The 20562-nt window shown below is 46.3% G+C and overlaps 1 protein-coding gene across 8 annotated transcripts in view; it reads right to left on the reverse strand.

Moving 5' to 3' along the window:
• UBR4 (ubiquitin protein ligase E3 component n-recognin 4) overlaps nt 1-15494 on the reverse strand; it is a 141382-nt gene extending 125888 nt beyond the window's left edge. For 6 of the 8 annotated variants that reach the window (XM_053401005.1, XM_053401001.1, XM_053401004.1 and 3 more), the window contains exons 1-11: nt 15235-15491; nt 5771-5868; nt 5404-5507; nt 4054-4183; nt 3595-3731; nt 3001-3103; nt 2383-2524; nt 2085-2209; nt 1227-1351; nt 984-1043; nt 116-306 (exon numbers count right to left, since the gene is read on the reverse strand). In XM_053401005.1, coding sequence (XP_053256980.1) covers nt 116-306; nt 984-1043; nt 1227-1351; nt 2085-2209; nt 2383-2524; nt 3001-3103; nt 3595-3731; nt 4054-4183; nt 5404-5507; nt 5771-5868; nt 15235-15395 — 1376 coding nt within the window. In that variant the 5' untranslated portion in view covers nt 15396-15491. Of the gene's footprint in view, nt 1-115; nt 307-983; nt 1044-1226; nt 1352-2084; nt 2210-2382; nt 2525-3000; nt 3104-3594; nt 3732-4053; nt 4184-5403; nt 5508-5770; nt 5869-15234 lie in introns of all 8 variants that reach the window. The other 2 variants (XM_053401007.1, XM_053401006.1) reach the window with 2 other exon arrangements.
• Nucleotides 15495-20562: the final 5068 nt, after the last annotated feature.

Genomic DNA, 20562 nt, shown 5'->3' on the forward strand with positions numbered 1-20562 from the left:
CTATGGAGAAGAGTAAAAGGAAGCATTTGAAGAACCTAAGAGCTTTTCCATCTAAGATACAGGAAGGTGAGGGGGGAGTCCCTGGCGTTACGCTGTTGACTGATACCAAACTTACCCTTTCCCAGGCCCCAGCTTGGGGGATCCCACTCCCTCTTTGGAACGAGCAATGATGTCCCGTACCCGGAGGGCGGCCAGGGGATCTTTCTCCTTCCCCTTATCAGCCAGGGCTGTGGGGCTGAGGTTCAAGATGAGAAACAGGCTGTTCAGCAGACACCAGGCGCCAAGCAGCTGGAAGTTCTGGTAGTGCTGCCATCCCAGGAAAGAGGGGGGAAAGAGTGAGAACACATACAAACCCATGATTAACTCCACAACCACTTTGATCTGCAAAACGAGCACTGTTACAGATGCCACACAATATTCATTCCACATTTGTAAGAAATCAATATTTTAGTGTAGCAGCACCTACACTTTGGATCTCCCTGCCTGTTGACACCAGGCGTGTGCTTTCACTGTACTGCTTCCAGCACCTACTAAAAACCATTTTTGTTTAGGCAAAGCCTACCCAGACTTGCAGAATGTTGTTTTATTCTGGTTTTCACTTATCATTCATTTTAATTATTTTTTACAGTTTTAAGTAATAGTTTTAAACTACTTTTTAAATGACACTTATTTTGTTTAATTCTTTTTTTCCCAGTGGGTGAGGTGGGATGTTTTAATCCTGCTTTTTAAAAATCTGAATGTGTTTTTCACTGGTTTTGATGTAGGTGTTACTTATTGTAAGTTGCTTTGAGTTATTCTTTCAAAAAGCAACTAATAAGTTTAATAAACAACAGCAAACTACTACCACTTTTGGTAAACTGCTTTGAGATCAAGTGCTTACAAATAAACCTTGCAGAAAAAACAAATAAGGTTCATTCCAGCCCATCCATATGGGGCAAAGTTGCCAAGACAAAGGAGTTCTGCTTGGAGGTTATCGCCCTTACCTCCCCACCTGCACGGCGTGAGTTGCTGATGGCCTGCCCAATCATATCGTAGATTTCAAGCTGCAGACATAGATGGAAACAAGAGATTTCAGGACTTAATGAAAAGCTGCCATTTATACATGCATGCATGCATACAAAAAACAAACAAACAAAAACCCTTTGGGTTGCAAATTCAGCACCGTATCTTCCCTTGTGGACACACACAAAGAAGGATTCCCCTAAGCATCCGGCCTCCCCACTTACACATTTCTGCACAATGGTGGCTGCATCATTTTCGTAGTCTTCTTCTTTTGAACTTGTGGACCCAGTTCGGACCTGCTGGGTGCTGCCTACATGCAGGATGGCCATGCAGGTCGCAACACTCACGCCTGAGTAGAGAGAGAAAGAGAGGATCTTGGTGTCAGGCAGAGCCTCGCCTAGTGCTGTAAGCTACATCCCATAGTAAGCCTGGGCAGAGGGGCAAGAAGTGTCCCCAATCGCAAATTGAGGAAACTTCTTTTTAACTGTCAGTGCTTCTCTATAGAGTTCCTACTGAGAGACAAGTTTCCGAAGCAGAAACCAGGTAGGCACCGTAACTGGGCTGTATTCAACTAAACTAGACTCTGCACAAACCAGCCTTCAGCAGCCTGCTGCCCTCCAGAGGCTTTGGACTACAACTCCCATCAGCCACTGCTGCAACTTGTGGTTCAAAACACCCGGAGGGTACGAGGCTGGCATAGATGCAGTGGAATTAAGTTAGTCACATCCACTAATTTAAATGGATTGTTATACTTACCCTGTGAAACTAATTAACCCAAGTTAATCATGTTTGGTAAATTCAATGGGTCTACTCTGAGTAGAACTAACTAGATACAACCCATTGTTACTATTCGGTTGATGCAACGCCATTTGATGTGCACATCACATGACAAAGCAGAAGAGGGTAGGCCCATGCCCAGAGAAGCTTGCAGTCTAAAATTCAGAAAAGGGGAAACTTAATCGGAACAGGAGGGGCATAAGGAGAGCCGAGAAGAGGAAGAGGTCCATCCTTTCACTCTGAGATCAGAATGACAATATGTGCCAAGTTCAGTTTCATTATGTTACTGTCAGGCAAGTGCTCACCTGCATAGAGGCAGCTAAGAGCCAGAACAGTGACGTCCTGCAGCCTTGTGGGAGTTAGAGGCTCCAGAACAGGGAGGGAGAGCGTATCCAAGGCCATGGTCACGTCAATCACCAACGAATGGAACCTGCAGAAAGAAGGTTGACAGCATTGGAAGGGTAGCATGGGACTCACCAAGGCAGGGAAATCAGTGGCCCCCTGGTGCTGAAACCCAGCATCAAACAGATGTAAGCCAGGGCCATCTGGCAACATCCAACCCAAACTGGGTGATAGATTGGAAGGTGGGGGAGCGCTCTTTACCCGTTACGGACTGCAGTGGCATCAGCTACAGTGGCTGGCATGATGAAAAAGGAATTAGCGGACACAGCGTCCTGGAAGCGGTTTATGTAGCGCAGGAAGTAAGGGAGGTTCAGGCAGACCCGCAGCAGCTTCTCAGAGCCACCTGTTAAGAAGAAAGGCAAGCAGTGTGACAAAAAAAGAGAGAGCCCTGCTGGATCAGACAAATTCCTTTTCATAGAAATGTACAGTTGGAAGGGACCACAAGGCTCATCTAGTTCCACCTCCTGCAATACAGGAATCTTTTACCCAAAGTGGGGCTCAAACCCATGAACCTGTGATTAAGAGTCTCATGCTCTATCAACAGAGCCATCCCGCCATCCATCTCGTCCTGCCTCCTGTTTCTTCCCACAGTGGCCAATCAGAAAGCTTCAGGAGGAATACTAGTAGGGTGTGAAGGCAATAACCCTTTCCCTGCCCACCCTCTAGCAACTGGTGTTCAACAATAGTCAGCCTCAGCCGATGGAAATGTTATACAGCTAGGGAAACCCAACTTCCTACTTCCCCCCCTCCTCCTTTCTTTTAAGATTGCTCGCTTGAAAACAAGTGATAGTAGTCGTAAGCATTAAATCCTCTCCCTACCAAGTTCTTGCAAGCTGGCCACGTTCTGAGCAATGAATATGCTCTTCGTCTTGGCTGCAGAGGCTTGGTCCGTGGACGCCTGGTCGTCACTTTCACCTTCCCCCTGAGGAGAAAAAGGGGAAATGGGCACCAGCCATGGTGCCGCTCCACATTTACATAGTGCTTTTGTATTTTAGTGTATTACGATTTGAATTCTATGCAATGGAAATACAGGAAATAAAAGAAGCAGTGAAAACACAATAAAAAATCAGACAAAACCTAGCACAGCACATTGCAGTTGGCAGAACGGTCTGCCAAGAACCTTCAGCAATTTTCAAGCGGCTTGCAAGGAGGAAAGTTTGAGAACCACTGCCTTAAGACATAGGAAGTTATCTTGTACTGAATCAGACCAGTGGCTCAGTCCTGTCTCCTATGACCGGCAGCGGCCCTCCAGCCGTCTTTTCCAGCCCTACCAAGGGATGCTACCAGGGAGTGAACCAAGCACTTTCTGCAAGCAAAGCAGGTGCCCTACCACTAAGCTGCAGCCCTTCCCCAGCTCCTTTCACTTGAACTGTTGTTACTGGACAGAGGGAGTCTCCAGGCTTCCATACACACCTGAGTCTGTGGCAGGATTGGAGAGGTTGCCACTCTGGGATTAAAGACAGACGTCAGCTGGTTGAGGAAGTTCATCTGCACTTCCTTCTGTCGCAGTTCGGGGCTGACTGGAGATGCCAGCTCTTTCTGATCCTCCACTGCAGAAGTGAGAGAGGAAAACACATTAATTCAGAAAGGCTGAATGTGATCATCTGCTCACATTCAGCATGAGAGAGCTCACAACAAAGTTTGCCTATTTATTTCATTTAATATCCCACCTGTCCTCCAAGGAGCTCAAGACAGCATTCAGGCTTCTCCCTGCCCCTAACCATCCTCACAACAACCTTGCAAGGTAGGTGAGGATGAGAAATGGCCAAGTGAGCTTAATGTAACGTAATGTGGCTGAGCGGGGATTTGAACCCTAGCCTCACAGGTCACAGTCCAACACTCTAACCTGCTCCACCATACCACAGTTCTCACCATCAGAGAGGGTCTTCACTGTCTGGGGTAGTTTGGCTGACTTCATCATCGCTGTGAATGTGATGATTTCGGTTCTGTCAAGGCGGCTGCAGCCAGTACACAGGCCCTTGATCAGCAGGATCAGGTGTTTCTAAAGAGAAAGAGCCAACTTCAAAGGTCAAGGCAGATGCGAGGACATGCTTTGGTGGTATTTCAGTAAACACTGGCAGCAGACTTTTTATGCTACCCTGGTTATTACTATTATTTATTAATTATCTCCCACATATATCTCAAGGTGACGTACACAATATAATAAAAACAGCACAGAAAACACCAGCAAATGCATTTTAAAAGCAATACAAAGTAGGCAACAATGACAGACACATTCATCTGGCTTAACACAAGTTTAACGTAACAGGTAAGTGGAAATGAGCCTAGTGGTGCCACGTCATCAAGGCTATCTTTCTGTATGCCAAAAATGTAAGACTGTCATCATGCTACAGTTTGCAAGGCTTTTGAAGCTTTCTGTTGAGTATCCTTTTTTAAATATTAGGGTTTATTATTGTTCCACAGGATGTGTACTACTTTAAAAGCCAGGGTGCATATCCTGACCTAGTTTTTGCAGCTTTATAGCAGGTGCTGATATGTTATTATAATTAGCCGAATAAGGTGATTACAGTGTTTCTTCTTCTTTTTTTAACACATTGCACGTGTCAGCAATTGTGAATGGTATATAATGTGCTGTATGTACCATACTCTGCCCCCTGTGGGTGGATGATGGTTACAGACACTATGTAGAAGGGATGACTGTAAGATGTATATTTGGGCAGTTGTTATTAAACCTTACAAAGCTCACTTTGCGTCTTTTCAGTGTTTCCATCTGTGTGGTCTAATCTGCACGCACTCTGCGGCATGCTGCAATATGCAATACTTTCAACCCAGTAAGGAAACAGGACCATCTAATCCCATATATTCTCTACCCCAGCCTTCCCCAACTGTTCAATGTCTGGCAACTCCAGTTAAATAAAATCCCAGTTCACGTATTGGTGAGCCTTCCTTCTGGGTTGCTGAGATGCAGCATGCAAAGGGGTAGGTGGACAAGGTATTAATCTAGACCAGCCTTTGCCAACTTGATGCCCTCCAGGTGCTTTGGACTGCAACTCTCACCATCCCTGACTATTTACCAGTTGAGGATGATGGGAGCTGGGAGTCCAGCAACATTCAGGGCAGGCAAGGGAGCATAGAAGCTCTGCATCCCTGGTTTAAGTCAAGCCTTGGAAACTTCTGGATACATAGCATAGGCTCTACTATTAAACTATATCCACACATACACACATTCTCATACACTATGAAAAAGGCTTCTCCTCTCACCTGTGAAACGGCACAAGCCTCATCTGGGTTTTCAAGTCGCAGCAGGGAAAATTCAATCAGGACTTTGCAGGCAGCTGCCACAGATTGCAGCTGATTTCTAGGTACTAAAAAGCCAAAGGTGTCAGATCATTCAAAGAGGTGTTAGTTCCCTACAAAGAAACCTCAGAAACCGATTTACCATTTGCTGATCTGTCTCCCCACCTTGGAAGTACATTTCTGGTTTGCAACCCTCCTCTTCCCTGTCTAGCCCTCTGTTTGCCTTATAAATTACAAGCCATCAAGGGCAAGAGACATCTGTTGGTAAGAACAAGGAGAGAAGGCATGATGGCTCAAGCAGAACGTCAAAACTCACACTCTGGACACTCACCCAGTCCACACACTGTGGTGATGTAGTGCGTCGCAAGGGCGACAAAGGACGAGTAGAAAGGTTCATACTGTTTGTCATGGTGCAAGATTTCAGACTCACTGCAGAGAGAGAAAGAAGACAGAGAGTGGATTATGAAGCAGTTATTTCTATGCTCTCGGGGACCGCCCTGCACTTTGACCATATGCATAAAGGTAAAGGTAAAGGTACCCCTGCCCGTACGGGCCAGTCTTGACAGACTCTGGGGTTGTGCGCCCATCTCACTTAAGAGGCCAGGGGCCAGCGCTGTCCGGAGACAATTCCGGGTCACGTGGCCAGCGTGACAAAGCTGCATCTGGCGAGCCAGCGCAGCACACGGAAACGCCGTTTACCTTCCCGCCAGTAAGCGGTCCCTATTTATCTACTTGCACCTGGGGGTGCTTTCGAACTGCTAGGTTGGCAGGCGCTGGGACCGAGCAACGGGAGCGCACCCCGCCGCGGGGATTCGAACCGCCGACCTTTCGATCGGCAAGCCCTAGGCGCTGAGGCTTTTACCCACAGCACCACCCGCGTCCCTTGACCATATGCATACAGTATGTTAAAGATTACAGGTTGTATCCATAAGGATGTATGAAGAGCCTGCTGGGTCAGGCCAGTGGTCCATCTAGTTGAGCAGCCTGTTCTCACTATAACCAAACATATGCCCCAAAGGGAAACTTGAAACAGGATCCGAGCGCAAGAGCACTGTCTCCCCTCCTGTGGTTTCCAGCAACTGGTATTCAGAAACCAGCTCGGTGTCTGGTATTCAGAAATTTATCCTGAATCCAACCCAATATTCTTTAAAATATCAGCAAGAATGTGCTTTCCGAAAAAAATTGAGGGTTTGGAGTTTTTTTTGGTAATATAATTGTTGCAACAAGAGTAATGACTGGATCGATTCACACATAAGAAACCTAACACTGTAAATACAACGGAGCATTCTGAAAAGTATAAATATCACATCAACATAAAAACAAAAACTAGCAGTTCCTCTAACGTTCATCAAAATTTTAACCCAGCGGGGGAATCCCACCAGCATGTCAAGTAAAAATATCCAGAGAATTTCACATTCAAAAGTAGCACCAAAGTTGATGACGCAGCAGCAGCACCACCGCTAACCACCCCGATCTTTTATGACTTAACCTTTTGAGAGCTGGAGGGGACTTAGGTGAGCATCTAACTCAGTGCTCCCAGCTCTGGCTGGCATCAGCTCTCCAGTCTCAGGGAGAGAAGAGTTTCCCCGCCACACACACCCCCAGCCCTGCTAGCCTTGATCCTTTTTTGGAACTATTTATTACATCTCTATCCCACCCTTCCCTGCAAAAGAGCCCATCAAAAGGTTAAAACAGCTTTCCAAACTTTTCATGTTGGTGAAGCACAAATTTAGACATGCATCATTTTTGCGACACAGTAATTCAGTTTTGGTGGCGCTATGGGTTAAACCACAGAGCCTAAGACTTGCCAGTCAGAAGGTCGACAGTTCAAATCCCCGTGACGGGGTGAGCTCCCATTGCTCGGTCCCTGCTCCTGCCAACCTAGCAGTTCGAAAGCACGTCAAAGTGCATGTAGATAAATAGGTATCGCTCCAGCGGGAAAGTAAACGGTGTTTCCGTGTGCTGCTCTGGTTTGCCAGAAGTGGCCTAGTCATGCTGGCCACATGACCTGGAAGCTGTACACCGGCTCCCTCGGCCAATAAAGCGAGATGAGCGCCGCAACCCCAGAGTCGGTCACGACTGGACCTAATGGTCAGGGGTCCCTTTACCTTTAATTCAGTTTTACTAGTGAACTGGAGATTAAACTACTGTAATCCCTTTCCGGCCCAGGGAGGGGCGTGGGGAGCGTTCACACGACACACCTACACCTGTCACGACACACAGTTTGGAAAGCTCTGGGTTAAAACAATGCAATTAAAATAATTTTAAAGCTGGAGATTGAACACTGGACTTCCTGCAGATATTGTAAAGCTTTCAATTTACCACCAAGCTATTACCTCTCCCCACAGAAAGCTGCCTCTGGGGCAGGACTGTAGGTACTCCAGGCAAGGCTGGGAGAGACTTCCATCTGAAACCCAGGAGTCACTTCTAGTCAGCGTAGAGGATACTGAGCTAGGCCTGTCTCTGTATAAGGCATCTTTCTATGTCCCTGGACTCACCCTATGAGGACTTAAACCTTGGAAACAAAACATTTTATGGGAAGAGACCACAGCTCAGTGTTGGAGCACCTGCCTTGCCTGCGTAAAGTCCTAGGTTTAATCCCTGGTGTCTTCAGGAAGGGCTAGAAAAAGACCCTTGGCCTGAAACCCTGGAGATCCACTGCTAGTCAACGTAGACAATAAAGGGACCAATGGTCTGACTTAGTAGCAGAGGAAGCTGCTTAGACTGAGCTAGACTTACTGATCCATCTAGCCAGGCAAGCCTGCCTGGGGAGAGCATCCCACAAACAGGGAGCCACTACAGAAAAGGCTGCTCTTGTGTGGCCACCCTCCAGACATGTGTTCCCTAAGCTTGTATCTCCAGCTGTTTTTGGATGACAATTCCCATCGTCCCTGACCACTCGTCCTGCTAGCTAGGGATGATGTGAATTGTCGTCCAAAAACAGCTGGAGACCCAAGTTTGGGAAACACTGCTCACTTTTCCAGGAGGAGGCACATGAAGAAGGGCCTCAGAAGAAGTTGATAATAATAATAATAATAATAATAATAATAATAATAATAATAATATATTATTTATACCCCACCCATCTGGCCTGGTTTCCCCAGCCACTCTGGACGGCTTCCAACAAAGATTAAAAATACATTAAAACATCAGCCATTAAAAATTTCCCTAAACAATAGCTGCCTTCAGATGTCTTCTAAAGGTCAGATAATTGTTTATCTCTTTGACATCTGATGAGAGGGCGTTCCACAGGGCGGGCACCACTACGGAGAAGGCCCTCTGCCTGGTTCCCTGTAACTTGGCTTCTCACAGTGAGGGAACTGCCAGAAGGCCCTCGGAGCTGGATCTCAGTGTCCGGGCTGGATGATGGGGGTGGAGACGCTCCTTCAGGTATACTGGGCCGAGGCCATTTAGGGCTTTAAAGGTCAACACCAACACTTTGAATTGTGCTCAGAGATCCAGGTAGGTTCATATGGAGAGAGGTGGTCCTTGAGATACTGAGGTCCTGAGCTATTTAAGGCACCATGGGTCAAAACCAGGACTTTGAATTGGGCTTGGAACTAACTGGTAGCCAGTGCAACTGGGCTAGGATCGGTGTAATATGTGCAAACCATCTTGTCCCGGTGAGCAGTTCTGCACTAGTTGAAGTTTCTAAACCATCTTCAGAGGCAACCCTATGTATAAAGCTGCCAACAGCTTCATGTAGATGTTAAACAGCTTTGGCAATAGATTACTACTTCCCACAGAATAACTGCAAGGAGGCCAAAGTGAACTTTTCCAATGCCAGTGTGGTATAGTGGTTAGAATGTTGGACTAGGACATGGGAGACCCAGGTTTGAATTCTGAAGGAAATCAGCCCTGAGTGCTCACTGGAAGGACAGATCCTGAAGCTGAGGCTCCAATACTTTGGCCACCTCATGAGAAGAGAAGACTCCCTGGAAAAGACCCTGATGTTGGGAAAAATGGAGGGCACAAGGAGAAGGGGACGACAGAGGACGAGATGGTTGGACAGTGTTCTCGAAGCTACCAACATGAGTTTGACCAAACTGCAGGAGGCAGTGGAAGACAGGAGTGCCTGGCGTGCTCTGGTCCATGGGGTCACTAAAAGTCGGACACTACTAAACGACTAAACAACAACAACAACAATTGCTACTTTCTACACACAGTCCCATAGGCGGGGCCTGGACCACTGTAACACAGTGCTCCCAATACCCATCTCACATAGCAAGTTCAGGTACTTACCATGGCCATTGGTAACAAAAACCACAGAGTGACTGAGAAGAATGGATGGAGTTCACCCATCAGGCCAACCAAAGCAGATACTCATTACTGAGTAGGAGGGTCCCAACATACAATATGGACCTGACACATGCTTACAAAAAGTGGCCAAAAAAGCTCTTACAACTGTAACAGGAAGTTTCTGAATGCTCCATCAGACTGACTCCATCGCTTTTCAAATCGTTTTGGGAAGTTCTGAAGAATCCAGGCGATGGGACAACAAAACAACTCAGGAGTTGAGCCTCACAGAGAAACAGCCAAAAGAGTCAAAGCACCCTTTTGCACTTACATGTTTTTCCCCTCTCTGCTGCTTCAATGAGCTTCACGCTGTTTGCTTTGTTAATGCCCCACAGCAGTTCCCCAGAACTTTGAAAGCATGAACACACACTAATGCACACACAGAGCTGGATGAAGTTTGTGCAATTCTGCAAAACAGAGGGTTCAAAGCAGACAGTTGCACAACAGAGGCACGAAAACAACCTGATGCAAGGAAAGATGAAGGGCATTTCAGAATAGTTTGTTTTCTGCCGGGGTGTGGGGGGTGCTCAGCTTGTTCCTGCTACTGTTCTAATGTGGTTTGTGTTACATCCATTGTATTGAAGCACCTGTTTTTATCACTGTTAGCTGATCTAGAAAATCCTTTACTTAAGCAGTGGTAGAAGTTCATTTTCAGGAACCTCCTAGTGACTACATGCCAGTGGTGGGCAGGACCAAAGCTCAAAGTATGCAAAGCAATGGATGCAACTCTTAAATTTTGTGCAGTATACTGTACTGCATTCCAGCCATGCAAATACCAGAGGTTTCTACACCAAGAGAGACACTTCTCTACAGCCAGGCAAAGACAAAGCATTATCATCACAATTCAAGGACACATTCCAACCAGGCAAAATCATCAGAAAAGGAGAGAGGCCTGGGGGAGTCCTGAAGACCAGAGAGAGGACTTGCGGGTTGCTGCTGCATTTGGTCTTAGAATCCAAGGTTTCCCACTCTGACTTAAAGAGAAGGCTATTAATGCAGTCACGAGCAATTGTGGAAGAAACCAGTTTAAGTGGCAAAACAGAACCACCACAAAATGACACCCATACAGCAGACACAAAAGCAGTGCAACTGAAAGCTGCTTTGTAAGAACAAACGTGGTAGGAAATACATAAAAGGGAACGACTGTGGTCAGTGATAGTTTTACAGGGCTTTGTAGCACTCACATAAATGCAATATTATTTCAGAACTATTGTGCGAATCAGAACAGAGGTGACACCTTTATTCTGATGAAGCAGGGATGCTTCTCACAGTTGCACAAGACAGAACATCAACAATTGTGACATTTTAAAACCTCCCTAAAACTCCCAGCTGGAGGGAAGGCTGTATCGGTTGCATTTCTGCATGGCAGCTCTACCAGATAAAGACAGTGACAGCTACCTTAAATCTCACTAGATCCCAGGAAGGATCAGTATTATCACTAAACCACAGAACTGAAGAGTTGGAAGGAACCACGAGGACGTTCTAGTCCAGGGGTCTGCAACCTTTAAGACAAAAAGAGCCACTTGGACCCGTTTCCGAAGGAAAAAAAACTGGGAGCTGCAAAACTCGTCATTATAAAAATAACTTTTTTGTCACTTTTTTATTATTTCTTTGTTTGACCCGTCAGAATTACTCCTCCTCATAGAAATAAACGTTAAATTAACAAGTTTCCTTTGTGTGTGTGTGTGTTCTTCACTCCCCTTCAAAACCAGCGTGACCAGCGTACATGTCCCCTTTCAATGCAGTGACCAGTGTACATGCCCCTTACAATGTAGCGGGCGGGCGGACAACGTCGGGACGGTGCGTGACTAACGCACGCACCGCCCCCATGCGACGTCACAGCCAGTACAGTGCCCGCCACAGTGGGGAGTGTTGGGGCGCACAATGCGGCTCCTCCCCTCGCTAGTATCCGCCCCGGAGCCACGGCAAAGGTGTAAAAGAGCCACATGCGGCTCCGGAGCCGCGGGTTGCAGACCCCTGTTCTAGTCCAACCCCCTGCAGTGCAGGAATCTTTCACCCAATATGGGGCTAGAACCCATAACCCTGAAATTAAGAGTCTCATGCTCTGCCAACTGAGCTATGATGTACTGCTCATTAAAAGTGAAAAAACTTCCTATTAAGATTATTATTGTCCCCATCTGTTCTGCAGCTGTTGATTAACTGTTCATGAATGGAAAGCACCCTCTCAATAATAGCAAGGCTCCTGCAGCTAAGCTAGTGCCAAATGTACTGCTCTGTTTTCCTTTGGACCACATCAGTGAAGCCGAGAGAGGGGATCTTGTCATCTGGGCAGCCCTGGACCTCCATACATTGCCTAGGTTTGTGCCCCGGAGAGGTCATTTCAGTGCTGCTAACAGAGCAGAAATAATGATGGGAGGCAGCAGTTATGAGTAGGCTGTATGAATTGTGTATTGCTTAGTAATGATTTGTTGGGTCTCTGCAGCCACAGTGGATGCTGTGATTCTCTAGCGCACGGGTGTCAAACACAAGGCCCGCGGGCCGAATCCGGCCCGCCAGACCTTGTCATGTGGCCCGTGTAGCCGCCACCGGCCGCCAGCCTTCACCTTTTATTCTCACTTTTTTTTTTTGACACAAGAAAGCTGCCTCTTCAGCGTATGCGTGGCAGCCTACAAGCCAGAGAACGTCTGCTCTCTAGTGGCGCTGGCCATTCTACACAGGAAACCTCCACTTTACATGCATTCAGGAAACCTCCACTTATTTTTATATTGAGCGCATGCCATCCTGTGATGTGACAGATCCAACGGCTGCCTGAACAACCGGCCCTTTGAGGGTGACCAAACTGCTGATGCGGCCCCCCGATGAATTTGAGTTTGACACCCCTGCTCTAGCGGTTTGACTTCACCCGCAAAGGCACACTCCATTCTCTCTCAAAACAGACAGATGCCAACATGTCTAGGGTGTGACCCTCTGGACGTGGCTCCTTACACTTCTTTGACCAACTGATATGCACTGTTGTGTTATGGTCCTGCTGTTTTTGTTAGCGTATCCTATTTTATGTAACATGCAACAAAATTAAAAACATACAGTAAATTTATCTGCAACAAGGCTAATCCAAAAGCAGCGCCCAGATTATTGAATTCCCCCCCCCTTCCCCCTGGACAGAGGTTCAAGTGGTCAAATTTTAGGAAAGCAACCAAGACTTAAACAAAAAACCCAAAAGCATTGAATTTTAAAATTTTAACGTCTTGCTGTTCTTCTGAAATTGACCAAGCAGTTTCATGTTCCTCTCTTGAAGCTGCTTTAATAACGCAAATTGTACGTTATTTTTTTACTACTGTTGCGTTTCTGCATTTTTAATTTGACAAGTGCTTTGGAGGCAGACAATTTTTAGTGTACATTTAATATTCAACTTAGGGCTATATCTAATGTTAGTCCTACTCAGGGTGAACGCGCTGAAATTAATGGACATGACTAACTTCGGTCCAGTAACTTCATTGGGTCTAACAGGAATAAAACTGAGTTGGAAGCAATCATAAGTAACAACAAAAATACCCCTTAGGCACGTTAAGGTTGATCATTATAGCGTAAAAACTTCAGGTACCACAACCCCTCTGAGCATGGGCGTAGCCAAGATTTGGGGGGGCAGGCCCTTTATTGGGGGAGGGGCTGAACCACAGTTAGGTATGTTTTTGTATTGATTTTTATTGATTTAGGGGGGCAACGGCCCCTCTCTGCCCCCCCCAGCTACGCCCATGCTTATGAGGCACGAAGGGCAATCCTGAATTGGTGCTACAAAACACAAACACAGCTACCTTTCTGATAACAAGCTTTCTTGTAAAACCACCATGGGAATTACAGAACTAAAGGCCTCCATTAAAATACCTACAATAAAGCAAAGTATTAAAACAATTGTTTACTAGAGAGTTGGCCATCAAAGCTGCTGTTGGACTACAACTCACACATTGTTTCATTGTTTGACCACCACTGCTGGGGCTGATGGGAATCGGCTAACCATAATTTAATTAGCCCCCAAGCACCACAAAATAATAGATTATAAATTTACTTATATCTTATAATTACCGTATTTTTCGCTCTATAAGACGCACCAGACCATAAGACACACCTAGTTTTTGGAGGAGGAAAACAAGAAAAAAATATTCTGAATCTCAGAAGCCAGAACAGCAAGAGGGATCGCTGTGCAGCAAAAGCAGCAATCCCTCTTGCTGTTCTGGCTTCTGGGATAGCTGTGCAGCCTGCATTCGCTCCATAAGATGCACACACATTTCCCCTTACTTTTTAGGAGGGAAAAAGTGTGTCTTATAGAGCAAAAAATACGGTATATGCCAACTGTCCTGTGAGGAACTCAGTTGTGAATCCTATGTTTCTTTCTTCAGTCTCCCATCTCCATTTCAGCCACACAACAATCCTGTGAGGTAGTGAAGACAGGTGCTGGCCAAGCTAACCACTGAAAGTGGGGGAATTAAATACGTTTTAATATTAAATTGTTTTAAACCCCCATGGGACCTTAGAGTGAAGAGCAGGTAATGAGCTATAATAATAATAATCTGAATTTGCCTCTCCCAGCTCCCCAGTCAGATGCTCACTAACAACTACACCCTGCTGACTCTCCCCTCACCCAATAATGAAAAATGCAGGTATAATATATGCTAGTAAATCAGCATTTATTCTATGCTAGCATATGCCTTTTTTCTTTCCCCCCTATTTTATTATTATTACTTCATGCATTTTGGGTATTATGTGGTAAGCTATCCTGTTGTCTCTTGAAGGACAGTATATAAAAAAGTAAAGGTAAAGGGACCGCTGACCATTAGGTCCAGTTGTGGCCAGCTCTGAGGTTGTGGCGCTCATCTCGCTTTATTGGCCGAGGGAGCCAGCGTACAGCTTCCGGGTCATGTGGCCAGCATGACTAAGCCGCTTCTGGCGAACCAGAGCAGCGCATTGAAACACCGTTTACCTTCCCACCGGAGCGGTACCTATTTATCTACTTGCACTTTGACTTGCTTTCAAACTGCTAGGTTGGCAGGAGCAGGGACCAAGCAACGGGAGCTCACCCCGTCGCAGGGATTCGAACCGCCAACCTTCTGATCGGCAAGTCCTAGGCTCTGTGGTTTAACCCACAGTGCCACCCGCGTCTCTCATAAAAAAGTAATAATATAATAAATCCTGGGGGGGGGATATTTACTCTATAAAAAAATAACAATAGAATAAATATCTCCCCCCCCCAAAAAAGGATCAAATCGTCGAGTGTCAGGCCTGCTCAGAGTTGATCCACTGAGCTCAATGCACGTGACCAACCAACTTGGGTCCATCAATATCAACGGGTAGGAAACATAACTCGAAATGGAAATGTCGGTTGCCAGACCTGTAAATTTCAACCCCATTTTATAGCAGCAACAATTGCAAGTCACTCTCCACGTGCCATGAATCCCGCTCAGCGCCAAAGGGGCGGGAACAGGTGTTGGCCGAGCCACGCCCACCACCGACCGAAGCCCCGCCCACGCCCCACGCCCCGCCTACCTCTCAATGACGGAGGCCAACAGCTGCGGCAACTCCCGCATCTCGAAGGCCGAGTAGGAGGCGGAGAGGAGCGGCCGCACCGCCACCTCCCAGCCGGGCTCCCGCTCCGCCGTTGCCGTCGGGGAAGAACCGGCGCTACCGCCTCCCCCCGACGCCGCCATCTTGACGACGACTCTCCTCAGCTCAGGTTCCAGAAGCGTTTGAGTTGCTGAGGCGAGGAAAGAAGAGGTCAGGAGACCGCTTCCGGGCCAGGACGGAAGTGACGACGGGGCGGTGGCGGCGACGACCAATCCCCGCTTCGAGACGCAGCTTTGCCTTAGAGATAGGCGTTGCGGAGTGTTTTCAATAAAATTCCGTTCTTTTCGAAGCTGAGTGGCTAGAAGGTCCCACCCGCATTGCAAAGCGGAAGTTCTCTGCTTTTTGACAGGCGAGGCAAAGTATGTAGGGGTTGTTTATAGAGACTGCCGAGCCACTAGAGCTGCTTCAAATCCCTCCTCCTATTTCCGAGGAGCAAATCTAGCACTGCATGGTTTCCAAGTTGACCGAACGAACACCGGTATTGACTGGAGGCGCTGTCATTTCACATGCTTTCTCTTAGCTCTTTGCTTTCCAGGCGCCTGGGAAGGGCGCATGCGCAGAAACGTGAGTCAGCGAGTTTCGCTCTCGATGGCGTTGTGCGCATGCGCCAAGTACAAGACCGCTTTACGTACGGACTAGTGACTTGACAGCACGTTCCTATTTTTGTCCCCCAAGTAAAATCCCGCTGAGTGCAGTGCAGTGCAGCTTATTCCTGGCCGATTATGCATAGGTTTGCAGCCCTTAAAGCCTAAGATGGGACTTTGAAAAGGCTCTCGACAAGGGCTCCAATGCTTACCAATTGAACTTAATGGAAATGATTTTTGAGGAGACATGGATAGCATTACACTATAAAGTAACTAGAATCATGGGGTAAGGATCAGTATCTGCTAGAACTGTATTGCTTACTTGCAAATATGGTTGTGTTTATTACATATTAACGTTAATAATTATTGAATACATATCCTTTATTTATTCAGCGTTGCATCAAGCTGTGATTCTGTGAGCCAGGATTTTGGTCCATCTCTTTCAGTATTGTCTACACTAACAGGCTGGCCAGGATTTCGGGCAGGGATCTTGCCCAGCCCTCGGCAGAGCAGCCAGGGATTGAACCTGGAACCTCCTGCATTTTGACTCCCACTGACCAAATGATTTCTCTGCAAGGTCAAGGGAAATGGAAAAGCCTCCCATTGTCTTTTCATTCACAAATCCTGTTTAAGGGTATGTCTGTGTATAAATAGGGTGAGCCTGTGACCTGGCTCAGGAACAAAGTATTTATCATTACAAAAGACTGGCCAGGCTCCCCAGGGTATCCAGTCAAGTAAACATTAATAGGTAACCTGCCAGACAGGAGATAAACAACACACTCAGATTTCTGTTGTAGACCGCCCTTTCTGTGATGTAGGTATGATGTGTCTGGGGGTGGTCTTCAGCTACACCTCTTCTCTGATGTAGGTATGATGTGTCTGGGGGTGGTCTTCAGCTACACCTCTTCTCTGATGTAGGTATGATGTGTCTGGGGGTGGTCTTCAGCTACACCTCTTCTCTGATGTAGGTATGATGTGTCTGGGGGTGGTCTTCAGCTACACCTCTTCTCTGATGTAGGTATGATGTGTCTGGGGGTGGTCTTCAGCTACACCTCTTCTCTGATGTAGGTATGATGTGTCTGGGGGTGATCTTGGACTCCAGGGCAGGCAATATAAAATGTCTATATAAGGGCCGGCACACCTTGGTTTGTGGTCCTCCTTCTCCTGCACAGGGCACCCTGTTGCAACAGTGCAATAAAGATCAGGCTTACTAGCTTCTTTGCTTCTCAATATTCTCTGGTTGGCCTCTGTTATTTTCTCCGACCGATGGGGAACCTGCAAAGGACTTTGTAAGGGCTCTTGTGTCCCCCATAAGGGAATAAGGGCAGATTTTCGTTTATTACACCACATTGTGATTTTTGCATAGTACACACACACACACACACACACACACACAATGATTCATGCTATAATGCCAGGTCAAAAATTATGAAACCGGTATCACAAAACGGACTTCGGTTTTGGATGATATATAGATATATCACCCAGACCGAGAGGTAACCCAGGAATTACACAGCAGAAATCTCATCTGCACTATACATTCAATACCTCATTGTCATGGAGCTCCCTCAAATAATCCTGTGTACAGGCCTTTGTTAGGAGTGCTGAAAGTTATTGGCAGACCCTTTTCCCTCACAGAGCTACGGAGTGGTATGACCGTCAGCTCCTCTTCCTCAGTGTTATCCTTACAAACCTCAGGATATGTCAGGAAGTAGCCTTTGGCCTACAGAACCTTCCACCCTAATTAAAACAGTCATTTAAAGTCCCACAGACTCCTGGTTGTTGTTTGTCATGGTAACGCTGCCCACTGCAACTGTGACAAGATGATTATTGTCCCTGTAAAATATATTCAAGATGGTATTTATATTAGTGTCAGACTAGTTCAGACATCCTCACAGTCTTACAGTCTGTCGCTCCAAAAAAGTGGGTGGTGTTTCAGAATGAAGGCACTTTGTGGGGGCAATAGCCCCTTTGAGGTAGGCTATAAATTTTCAAAACGCTCTCACACACAAACAAACATGGAACCCTTAGTAAAACGCTGTTGCAACCAAGCCCATCAGGTGAGCCTGTCCATTTGCCTGGCAGTGTCTGCGGCCCGTGGAGCCCAGATAAGTCCCCTCACCCCAGGAAATTGGAGCCCCACAGACCCCCTGAGGTTTACACCTTTGCTGAGGAAGCGTGGCGCCTGAAGAGCTTCAAAACAAGGAACTCCTTACAAGCACTTTAGAAACTGACCTGTATTTCAGAACATTCTTTTTATTGTACTATGTAACGCTGTAATAAAAAATTAAGGTCTTATATATATAATAAATGTTCATAAATGTACCAATGTCTGGAGCAGCACAGGAAGACCTTCCTGAAACCATTTTGACTCCCAAACTGACCAAATGCTTTCTCTGCAAGGAGGAAGGGGGTGAGGGAACTTTCCCATTGTCTCAGGAAGTGGGTAATCGTAATCACCATTTCAAAGGAATGGGCAGACTGCCCAGAAAGGCATTATCAGAAAACCTGCCAGACAAGAAAAAGAACAACACTCAAATTTCTGTTGTAGACCACCTTTTCTGTGATGTAGGTAGGATGTTTGTGGGGGTGGTCTTGGGTTACACCCCTTCTGTGATGTATGTATGATGTATGGAGGTGTGATCTTCAGCTCCAGGGCAGGGAATTTAAAATGTCTATATAAGACCTTGCGCGCCATTGTTCGAGGTCCTCCTTTCCTGCGTGTGAGGGGAGCACCCTGTTGCAACAGATCAATAAAGATCAGGCTTACTAGCTGCTTTGCTTCTCAATATTCTCTGACTGGCCTCTGTTATTTTCTCCTACCAATAGGGAACCTACATAAGGACTCTATATGGGCTCTTGGATACCCCATAAGGGAAAAAGGACAGATTTTGTTTACAACAGAAGCATGGCGCCTGAAGAGCTTCAAAACAAGGAACTCCTTATAAGCACCACAGAAACTGACCTGTATTTCAGAACATTCTTTTTATTGTACTGTGTAACGCCTACAAGAGTCTTCATAGGAAGCGATTCATACATGAAATAGATAATAAGAAGATTGTGCTTGTTTGTCTCCATCCTTGCCAATAGAAAAAGGGGCTTCAGTCAGCACTTGCTCTGGGACTGCAGGGCTGAAGTAAAGCCTGCTCTCTCCTGCTCCATCAGCCAGGGATGAAGGACGGCTGGATCATTTGCTGCAGCTCTGTCCAAGTACAACTATGGGCGAAGAAGGTCAGCTTGGCCCCAACGAGACATGACTTGCCTGCAGACATCTCAAGCATTGGGCTTTGTTAAACGTCTTCTTCCTCTGTCCTCCTCTGCATCCTTTCCTCTGTGTACCCCACAGATTCCCAGCATCTCTTAGTCCAGTAGATGTTTGAGTACCCCATACTCAATAGGAAATTGGAGGTGGTACTCAACCACTTTCTCCAGGTGATGGTAAAGTGGAGAAAGGGCAGATGGCCACTTTTCTGCCCTCCACTGTAGGGCCCTGGGTGATCTTGTAGAAGGCCTCCAGCAGCACCTCAACCTGTCAGAGAAGGAGAGGGTTATGAAATAAAAAAATTAAGGTCATATATATATATACACATATATATATATAGTGTTCATAAAGCAAACACATACACAAATATATAAACCACATGTCTGAAGCAACACAGGAAAACAGCCCTGAAACCATTTTGACTCCCAAACTGACCAAATGATTTCTCTGCAAAGTCAAGGAAAATGGAAAAGCCTCTCCATTGTCTTTTCCTTCCCAAATCCTGTCTTAAGGGTATGTCTGTGTTTGAATAGGGTGAGCCTGTGACTTGGCTCAGGAACTACCAGTAAGTATTTATCATCACAAAAGACTGGCCAGGCTCCCCAGGGTATCTAATCAAGAAAGCATTAACAGGTAACCTGCCAGACAGGAGATAAACAACGCACTCAGATTTCTGTTGTAGACCGCCCTTTCTGTGATGTATGTATGATGTATCTGAGGGTGGTCTTGGACTCCAGGGCGGGCAATTTAAAATTTCTATATAAGGGCAGGCACACCTTTGTCCGTGATCCTCCTCCTTCTCCTGCGTGTGAAGGGGGCACCCTGTTGCAACAGTTCAATAAAGATCAGGCTTACTAGCTGCTTTGCTTCTCAATATTCTCTGGTTGGCCTCCTACCAATGGAGAACCTGCAAAGGACTCTATAAGGGCTCTTGTGTCCCCCATAAGGGAATAAGGGCAGATTTTCGTTTATTACCGTTACTTAGACTGTACAAGGAAGCAGGACTGTCTGAAAGGGTTCTGCCATCCCAGATTGAGTCTTCCTGCTTCTTATCTCAATGGTTAATAAAAAAGTTATTAAAGCAAACAAGAAACACTCCAAAATAGCATGGGCATATCAAAAGGTTATTGTCATACTGTGTATCCTTTATAGCAATGCAATATAACCACGATAATGTCAAATCCCAGCCTAAAGAGGAATTGATTTTGTACTATATTTCAACATCTCTCTGACTCTCCTTAAAAGTAGCATCTGGAGCTTGTGTCTCAAGATCTTGGTTAATGGAAGAAATAAAGTCATTCCAAAGTAGCATGTTTGCTTCTTATTACCAAGTCCTGTTCAGCACATGGATCGACAGATATACCCATATGGATCCTCTGAGCAGGGTGGGCCCGGAAGGGGCAG

The sequence above is a fragment of the Podarcis raffonei genome, chromosome 8, assembly GCF_027172205.1.
Source record: "Podarcis raffonei isolate rPodRaf1 chromosome 8, rPodRaf1.pri, whole genome shotgun sequence".
Lineage (NCBI taxonomy): Eukaryota > Metazoa > Chordata > Lepidosauria > Squamata > Lacertidae > Podarcis > Podarcis raffonei.